Source organism: Lingula anatina, chromosome 1 (assembly GCF_051362555.1).
Source record: "Lingula anatina isolate TDL-2025a chromosome 1, LinAna3.0, whole genome shotgun sequence".
NCBI classification, from domain to species: Eukaryota; Metazoa; Brachiopoda; class Lingulata; order Lingulida; family Lingulidae; genus Lingula; species Lingula anatina.
In genome coordinates this window covers 58,199,460-58,209,059 of record NC_141767.1, presented here as the reverse complement: position 1 = coordinate 58,209,059, position 9,600 = coordinate 58,199,460, and the positions used below count along the sequence as shown (strand labels likewise).

Below are 9,600 nucleotides of genomic sequence, written 5' to 3'. Positions count from 1 at the left end.
TTGATTTTTTTTAATATCGGTCTGGTGGCAACAGAACGTCAGGCATTTTTTTGTTTGTTTCATGGTTGTAGTAGATCTAAGGAATGTCGGAATTTCATGTTCATTTTTAAATGAAAATCACCAAACCGCTCACATATTTAGTGTCATAAAATTGATTATCTCCTCTTAAGCAAATAAATACTACTACTATCATAATTAATATAGAATCTTTTATGGATTACTGACATTCTTGTTATTTTGGTTCACAAATTAATCCACAAAGAGCTGGTACTTAAAATAAAGGACTCTTATGATATACACAAGCATGAGCCAACAATATGAAACTGAACAAATAATACCCATTACTATCAAATTGCTTTTAATATGATCCTTTATTCATACAATATACTGTTTTCAAAGACATTCATACCTTGGGCACTGACTAATTTTAAAAACTGCCCAGAGCTTTAGTGTGTTTTTTAAAAAAGGAATCAATGTATTTTTAAATATCCTCTAAGTACCAAATGTTTTATTTCATCTTTACAATTTTAATTAAAGACTTTATTAATTACTCATTTAGTGAATTTAATTCTCTATATTATTGTTTAATATCGATATCTATTTTACTTGCAAATAAAAATTTTTTTAACAACTGATCTTCAGTTTACATAGTAACTGGCATTGTTCTGCTGTCATTTATTTATTTATTTTTTTCATTATTATATTTCAAAACAAATGAAATTTGTCTCTGATTTTGAGGCCGAGATTCTCTTAATAAGCTGAATAAAATGTTATAGTAATAATCAAAAATCCCTTTTTTCACCTTAATTGTTAAACTAAAAAGTTAAAAACAGTGGAGTTTGAATTAAGAAAGAAAACAGGACAGTAACATTTAACAAAAAAAATCTTAACAGTATCTGAATAAAAAAAGTTGTCTGAATACAAATCTATCTCCCTAAAGTCACAGATATTTGAAAATAAAAAGAATAATTCTAAAACTAGTGCCTGAATAACAAATAAAGTTAGGTCTAACGTTAATATCACTACACTGTAAGCATTCCAGAAAATTGCATGCTGCAAAATATAAGTGAAGATTCTTAATGGGAAATTAGGAGTAATACTTGATATATTCTTATCACAATCATTTTCATTCTTTAATCAGTTCCATAATTACTTTAACAAAATTTTTAAAAATTTTGGTATCAAATGACAACTAAAGCAAATCTTTTTAAAAGTTAAACAATATTTGATTATGCCATTTTCTTCTTTAGTATTATACGTTTATCCCAACTGATAGGCGTAAAAGTAATACAAACTTTTCACTAATATAATGACAATAAGTCAAGCAATGGCCAAAAACAAAAACTGACTCTTGCAGTTCAGGTACAGCACAGCATCAAAATTATCAGACTTCCATCAATGATTATCAGGAAGTGTATACCATTTCATTTTATAAAATCACCTCAGGAATAACATTATCTGGATCCACTGGGTCCACATGTTGTCCAAAAACAAAAATGTAATAATATAGGTCAACATAACAGCCATCAGTGATGGAAGGCATAATTACTATGCAGCGGGGACAGTATCATATTTCCCCCCAGCAGCAATGGCAATACTTTCACCGGGGTCATTCACCATTACATCCAGCATCCATAGCATCTGTGACACAACCACTGAAAAAGTGAGTGAAAATTTACGAGTATTTAGTTATAAAACAAAACCACAGAACAGGTGCAAAACTAGACATTCTACTTCATGTGTAACAATACATTAATTTCAATTATCATTAATTTTAGGCTCTTCACAAAAATATCTTTTAAAAGCATACACAAAACAACATCAAGACTTTTTTAAGTCAGGAAATGAGATTTTCCAATGTGAAATCGCATTTTACAGAATTAAACACTGCACATCCACTTACAGATTTCCCCAGGATGAAGAGTTGTTTTTAGTTCAGGGCATGTGGCATTACATGGACTGTATGCTTTAATTCTGATCTCTGCAGCTCCTTTAATCTGTGCATACCAAATCAAGGAACTATCAGTATAAATCTGGAACAAATATAAATTAATCAGTAATGGCTATCAAATCAATGATTTCTTTCCAACAGTAAGAGTCAGGCACATGATTTTTTTATATGAAATCGGACAAAATATATGAATTCCAAAATTATATTCAGTATAAGAATAACACTTGTTGCAGTGTTTATATTTTGTTAATGATTTCAAATATATGGAAATCAATATGGAACAAACTGTAAAAGAGTAAATATTTAGATCACAGTCACTTACAGGCTTGTATTTTCCTTGTGTGTAATTTGAGGAAATGACAAACATATTGCTGTCTGCTTGCTCCACCATGGGAGGCAGAAAATATGGTCTGTTGTTGTAGTACTCACGAAATACTTTGGCTGTGGCCTTGTCACAGTTTTCCCTGCAAACAAAAATTTGCCACTGCTTAATTCATAACATACAACAAGCAACTATAATCTAACCTAGGATGACAAAATGACAAAATACACAAAAGATAATTATCACAGTGGACATAAAAATGGAAACGTTTTTATGGGGTGTAACACAGCATATCTTTTTAAAATCATAATTACCATCTAGCATAGAACTTTTTGAGCTTCCCAGTTGCTATAGCCTTCAGAAAAATTCTCACAGATCCTAATTTCAACTTGTAATTGCTATAATAGTCACAATATCGCCCTTTCTTCAGCTGAGGTACATTTTCGTATTGCTACAAAAAAAGTATTATAGAAGTGCATATGTTTTCAAAATCAAAACAATATGTTTCTGAGCTATTGTTGTTTAAAAATGTGCCCATTCATTGCAAAGCTAATAGTGATGTGTCTCACAAATGTATATTTACAGGGTATTTTTGAGTGTATTAATAAGCTGAGCAAAATAATTGGTACTTAAAAATGCAATAAAAAGTAGTATTCTTTTATTCATGCCCAAGTTTCATAAGTAGTTTCTTAATTATTCATGTGCATTTATCAAGTGTAGGCAAATAACAGGTAAATAAAAATGGTATCTCGGTAACACTTCCCATCATACTGATGTATGCTTACTTCTATCAGCCACTCTAAAGAAAACAAGTCTCTAGCAGGCCAGTTCTCCATAGCATCTGTTATAATCACTGGGACCTCTGGAGTAATGTACTTGTCTGCCATGTCTGCTTCACTGACATTTTGAAGACGAGGGATGTCAGTCAGATTTGCACACAGCTATAAAAAATATAATCAGTTAATTCTTTCTTCAATTAGTTTGTCTCACTCTCTCATTTTTTCTTTCAAATGTGAATTGCATTTAAGATTATTTTAATAAAATTGCAAAAGGACTGATAAAAAGATCATAATATACTACTGAATATGTTCTTTCATTGCCATTTGGTCATGTATCTTATTTCTATGAAATAACCGCTCTAAAAGTTCACAGTATATCTCAACCTTTCACATGGAAAAATCATAAAATAATCAAACAAACAAAAGCTTTCAACATCTTTCATGCATATGATACAATCTACACCATCCTGTAACAGGAGAACATTGTTCACTGGGGCAATAAATATACAATGAATTGCTAGAAATATGACTGAGGAAAATTTTGGTGTAAGACACCATAGGTTTATCTTAAAGGCAAAAAAGTACATTTGCATATTATGTGTGGCATTTTTTATTTCTTTCTTGCTTAAAACCACAATTTTATGAAAGTTGTTTGGCCACTATTCCATACCTTTAAAGGGAAGGCAGAGCAATATGTCAGCTTAACAATACTAAAACAGATAAATATTATACAGAGTTTAGGTGGTGCATGTATGCTGGGTCAAATGGTCGACTGACTCTCAATAGAGGTGCAACCTACTTCTTCCAAGTATAGGTATGCATGACTGGCTGCCTTTATGAGGTGGATGTATTTCAAGGTTTTTAGTTTTATGCACCTTACATAGATTCAATATGTAGACTATGACATTACAAAAAAGTGTAAAAAATGTGGGTGAATGGAGAGGTCAATAGGGAGAAAGTGAACAGAAACATAAACCCCCTGCATTTCTCTGAAATGCTCATCCCTAAAATATATCATTTTAAACCAAAGGAAATGTATTGGATTCAGTGTGAGATTTATAAAAATTTTATTACACATATTCATATATGTACCTTGCAATCTTCTTCAGTCAACTTATCACCTTCATAGAATGGGTTGTCTACCAGGCACTCTCTGTTGTACAGCTTACTCCAGTTCCAGTAGGGAAGAAGCTACTCAAACAATCCAGACAAAAAACATGGATCTTAATAAAAAGTTTTCTTAATGAGTAAATGTATAAATAAAAATGCCAATGAATAAATAAATGATAAGAAAATAAATAAATATTATGATTAAATTTACGTTAATGCAAGTTGGCAACCTCTTCCTATATTTAAATTTCCTATATTTAATTTTATTCAATTTTATTTAACTTTACGTTATTTAATTTAATTCATTTAAACAAAAATTAAATGATATTGAAAAACATACTTATACCCCCGCCCCCTCCCCCCCAAAAGAAAATAATAAATAAAAGTGAAATACAACGAAGTTAAACATCACAATTAAACTTACATTCATTAGTCCAACCCTAAAGTAGAACTGAATACCACGATACACCGGTTCGTAGTATATGAAACATGCTATTAGAGCTAAAACAACAGCTCCAAATAACATCCGCTTCATGTACCGTCTTCTCCTAGCCTCTGTCACACTGCTAAGAATGGGCTGGGCAAACTGCTCTATTTCTTTGGGCTTGTACCCATTATCTAAACACATTTTATACAACAAATAAATTTCATTGTTGATCTTGTCAAGCCTTTCATCCATGCTCATCTTCTTCTCTTCCTCTGTCAACTTTTCTTCTCCCATCTTGAGTTTTGAACAAGAACCGCAAGAGATACCTTCGAATGCCAACACCTGTGCAGTTGAGATCCTGCTGGTAATGAGGTCAAACAAGGTAAAAGGTCATTCTTTACTCTCGAATGTGTGCACTATATTTTATGATTATTTTACAATTTTGTGTAGACCTTTAGTACACAATATTGTAAAATGAAAGAGAAAACGGAGGAGGAGATAAGTCTATTTTATCACACATGTATTTATCATGAGCTATTATAACTCAAGAAGTCAAGATGTATTTTGAAACTCGATCCTCGTTTTTCACTTAATCTCGAGAACCTGCAGGCATGGAGGCGAAGGACTTATTTCGGCTGCTAGGAGCAGGCGCTAAATTCGATTTTAAGCGTTTTAAAGGTGATGCGGAGAAGTTAGAGGTAATAATTATCACTATTCACCTTAAAACTGGCCAATAAGGAAATTATATATGAATCAGCTATAGCTAGGGTGTACTTCTGGGACTAGCTACCACTCATAGTACTTCTGCTGGTACTACTACTAGTAACATACATATGTATACATAGAAGCATTATTGAAATTCGGAATGTTCATTGGTTGTAATTTTGATGGACGATTGCAATGTATCTGTAAGTTACATTTTTTTGTAAGATTGTAGGGTTTGATTTTAATCTCCGAGAATACATATTTATTTCTCCTGATAATTATATATATATTATTATTTGATAAAAGCAGCGTTTGCAGTTATGATCAATTAATGTTTGCCATGCTATATATTTTATTTTAGATAATTAGACCCAAGAAAGAAAAAGACCAATCTGATGGAATTGCAGCCACTCTTGATTTCTTTGGAGATGCATCAAAACAGAGTTCTATCACTCATGGTGAACACAAAGATGGTATATATATACTTTTTAAGTGAAAAGAATTCCATCAGTGAAAAATTATCCTTCAAAGTATTACAATATTTTTATGTTTGTAACTGTAATGTCTTTTATGTTGGTAGATTGTCATTTAATTTTGCTGTTAGATGTGTGGCAATGTTTGTATTTCACTTTGAAATTTCATAGAGAAATTGATTTCATTTTGATGATAATTTCAGGTGAAAGTGACAGTGAAAATGATGTTGTCCTTGAAGAGAACATGCCATCACAAGAGCTGCAGTTGTTAGGGAATATAAAGTCCAGTGGACTTGAGACAAAGTCAGAAAGCAGAAAAAGAAAGAAAAAGAAAAGCAACAAGAAGAATGCCAAAAAAACTGACCTGAAGCAAGAAAAGGTTCATAATGATTTATCATTTGCTTTCTTTTTTATCTTTTGTTTATAAAACTGTGTATGAATACATAAATGGTTGCTTGAATGATTTGGGGTATTTTTCAAAATAGAAGAAGAAAAAACCGTGTTAGGAAAATATTAATCTTTAGACATTGGTTACACAGATGTTTTAATCCTATAAAAGATATAGAAACAGGTTGGCTGCATTAAATTGGTTTACATCATAATTCCAAAATATGACTGTATTTATGATATTTTATAGGATTCTGCAGCATATTACATAAAATATATAATATTTTCAGGTCAATCATTTCCGTAAACAGCACAGAATCCATGTACATGGCACTGATATTCCAGACCCAATTGCTTCATTTGAACAATTGAAAGATATGCACAAAGTTAACCCAAAGATATTAGACAATGTGAAAGCCCATGGCTACAATGTACCAACACCAATTCAGATGCAGGCAATACCAGCTATGTTGCATGTAAGTATATTGTTTGGTATACCATCAAAAAAGCATTTGCAAGCTGACTCTTAAAATTAATTGAGCTGGTATTTTTGTCAGTTGCTAGAGTTTTTTTTTTCTTTTGGTTTGTCAACTTAAATTATACATGGAAGACCACCACAAATAAGAATTATATCATGTACTTTTGGCATTTTAATCAAAAGGTCGTCAGTCTGTCCAAATCTCAAATTACAAAAATATTTTTCTGTTTTTTGTTGTAGAGAAGGGAACTACTGGCATGTGCCCCCACAGGCTCAGGGAAGACTGCAGCCTTTGTTCTCCCTGTTCTCCACCACTTATGTGAGCCCAGGAACACTGGGATAAGGGCACTGATACTTGCTCCAACCAGAGAACTAGCCAAGCAGGTGGGTGGACACTAAGTTGGAATCCCATTTTAGTATGAATTTATATCCAGTTTTTGTACTGCCTTGACATATAAGCAGTCAGCTAAATGGTTCATTTAAAATAAATATTTTTATTGGGATGGAAAAGTTGGAGGTTTGACTTAGTGATATTCCTTATCTACTGACTTATCAACACTCCTTATCTACTGCCTTACATATATTCTTTTTGGTAATAGATAAATCTTCAATGTTCAGTGACTAAATTAATTAACATTTACACATGTGTCATCTTACGGGTGATATGAAAAATTGGTTTCTCAAATTTCTTCTTTACCTGAGCACCCATGGTCACCGTTTCAAGGCTGATTTAATGACACCATTTAATGCTCCAAAACCTTACCAGCAATTTTTCTTTAAAGTCTTAGTTAAGATATTTTCGTTGATAAAATAAAATAATGCCTTTGTTAAATGAAAATCTGTAATTAGGGGCTCATAACTCCATATCAAAAACATTTAAACCAAAATGACAGGACAGGATTTTAGCCCATATACTTCTGGTCAACTCTGCCAATTTTCATGATAAAATCTTGTTCAGGGATGAAGCTATGTTCCATACCAATTGCTATCTCACCTAAAAATAGAAATGTGATAAATTGACAATTAAAGGCCTGCCTTGCCTATGCTTATGCATGACAACAAGAAATATAAATGCCGATATTTTAAAATTTCAAAGGTTTTTTAATGTTTTAAATCAGCATAAAAATAGATACGTAACTGCAGTAATAAGATGCAGGAAAAAACTCATTTTCGGTATCTGGGTGATAATAAAGGGTTACAATACCCTAAATTTCCTTTTAGATTTGATGTTTTCTGCTTTGTCCAGTCACTGGTTTATTGTTGTAACTGCATTTAGTTAAGTAAGTGATGTTTTCTTAAAATGTGCACATTTTAATTGGAACATTTTTAATACTTTTTGGTAGAAAGCTGATAGTTTTGCCTTTGATAGACTTACAGGGAGTGCTGTAGGCTTGCTGAAGGTACTGGTCTTCGCATAAACTTTATTGAAAAGGCTATCACAGCTGGACAGCATGTTTCTCAGAAATTTGGTAATTATTTGTTTATTTTACGAAATTTTTTTATGCATGAAAGTGAGAAATTGTATATTGTTGCTGATTGCAGTTGTGTGTGCATTGGAGCATTTGTAAGCTTGAAAGGCCATTTAAAAATGCAGAAAGAAATAGAGAGTTATGTTATGTGTCATACAGTGTATCTGAGATTTACTTATGAAACATTAATGATGTATTGATACTGTAAGTGAATAGGGTATTTTAAATGGATATATGGAAGTCTAGCACACTTTGTTGAGTTTGGCCAAGTGTGTCTCACTTGCTGATCTTACTTTTGATTGTGATGATTTTTAAAACTATGAAATGGTATTTATTTTGATTTCTTTTATTTTTATTCTAGATGTTCTGGTGACAACACCAAACAGACTTGTGTTTTTATTGAAGCATGATCCACCTATCATAAAGCTAAGCAGGTAATCTATTTCATGCTTGGATTCTATTGGGGAAAATATGTTAGTGTGTTCAAGGTGAAATAATGTAAGAAATGATGATGATAAGCAGTGAAATGTCTAAACAAATCAGCACAATGCCAAATTCAGATGAGGATATTTAAAGAGCTATTATGTCCCCGGGTTAGGCCCCTATTTCACACAGACCACGAATCCCACGAATCGCCAGGAATTGACAAATTTTAGGATTCGTGAGATTTTGCCAATTTTCTGGTCTAATTCGACACGGTCACGATTCATTTACGATACAAGTACGATAGTGTTACGAATATTCATGGGATTCGGCTGGAATCGTGAGATTTTGCCAATTTTCTGGTCTAGTTCGACACGCTTTATGATTCAGTTGCAATACAGGTGCAATAGTGTTACGAATATTCGTGGGATTTGGCTGGAATCGCACGAATATTGTCCAGAAATTCACTATGATTTTTTGGAATCGGGAGTTCGTGGCCAAAACTATGAACAGCTTAAAATTTTTGCCACGAATTCCCGATCGATCAAGAATTGCAAGAACTTACTACGATTATATACGAATCTGTTAAGAACTTCACGAACTGATTACGATTCAACCACGAATCCTGAAATTTTCAATTCCTGGCGATTCGTGGGATTCGTGGTCTGTGTGAAATAGGGGCATCAAAGTTTTTGCCACCCATTCCTGTTGGTCAAGAAGTACAAGAACTGACTACGAATATATACGAATCTGTTAAGAATTTCACGAACTGATTACGATTCAACCACGAATCGTGAAATTTGTCAATTCATGGCCATTCGTGGGATTCGTGGTCTGTGTGAAATAGGGGCATTAGTGGGGTAAAAGTGAGAAGAGGGAGACCCAAGGAAACCTGGAGATAGTCTGTAGGAATACAAGGGCATAATACGTATACGAGGACAGGTACATTGGTGGTTTCTTGAAAGACAGCACTGAAAGTCCCTGGTGACGGTTTTATGTGTGGTGCAACACTAAGAAAATAAACTAATCTAAGTGTTTCCCTCTTTGGAATTGGCAACTTTATATATACATTATTC

General features: G+C 32.8%; 2 protein-coding genes across 3 annotated transcripts in view; one reads left to right on the top strand and one right to left on the bottom strand.

Moving 5' to 3' along the window:
• Nucleotides 1–337: 337 nt before the first annotated feature.
• LOC106178086 (uncharacterized) lies at nucleotides 338–4,981 on the bottom strand. The gene is made up of 7 exons (XM_013561115.2): nucleotides 4,587–4,981; nucleotides 4,145–4,243; nucleotides 3,059–3,214; nucleotides 2,588–2,724; nucleotides 2,274–2,415; nucleotides 1,904–2,033; nucleotides 338–1,655 (listed from the first exon to the last, which is right to left on the bottom strand). Exons 1-7 carry the CDS (start codon nucleotides 4,881–4,883, stop codon nucleotides 1,549–1,551), a joined length of 1,068 nt encoding a protein of 355 aa, XP_013416569.2. The 5' UTR covers nucleotides 4,884–4,981; the 3' UTR covers nucleotides 338–1,548.
• Nucleotides 4,982–5,119: 138 nt separating this feature from the next.
• Nucleotides 5,120–9,600, top strand: part of LOC106178084 (putative ATP-dependent RNA helicase DDX52) — a 7,953-nt gene continuing 3,472 nt past the window's right edge. Inside the window, exons 1-7 of one of the 2 annotated variants that reach the window (XM_086999391.1) lie at nucleotides 5,120–5,287; nucleotides 5,656–5,752; nucleotides 5,971–6,146; nucleotides 6,445–6,630; nucleotides 6,873–7,016; nucleotides 8,002–8,101; nucleotides 8,463–8,535. In XM_086999391.1, the coding sequence (XP_086855517.1) occupies nucleotides 5,201–5,287; nucleotides 5,656–5,752; nucleotides 5,971–6,146; nucleotides 6,445–6,630; nucleotides 6,873–7,016; nucleotides 8,002–8,101; nucleotides 8,463–8,535 (863 nt within the window). In that variant the 5' untranslated portion in view covers nucleotides 5,120–5,200. Of the gene's footprint in view, nucleotides 5,288–5,655; nucleotides 5,768–5,970; nucleotides 6,147–6,444; nucleotides 6,631–6,872; nucleotides 7,017–8,001; nucleotides 8,102–8,462; nucleotides 8,536–9,600 lie in introns of both variants that reach the window. The other variant, XM_013561113.2, reaches the window with a different exon arrangement.

Coding starts and splice junctions, on each gene's coding strand:
- LOC106178086 (XM_013561115.2), bottom strand. CDS start 4,883: ATGGGAGAAGAAAAGTTGACAGAGGAAGAGAAGAAGATGAGCATGGAT. Junction 2,725..3,058: donor CTTTAGAGTGGCTGATAGAA/GTAAGCATACAT, acceptor CTTTTTTTGTAG/CAATACGAAAATGTACCTCA. Junction 2,034..2,273: donor CACAAGGAAAATACAAGCCT/GTAAGTGACTGT, acceptor TATTTGTTCCAG/ATTTATACTGATAGTTCCTT.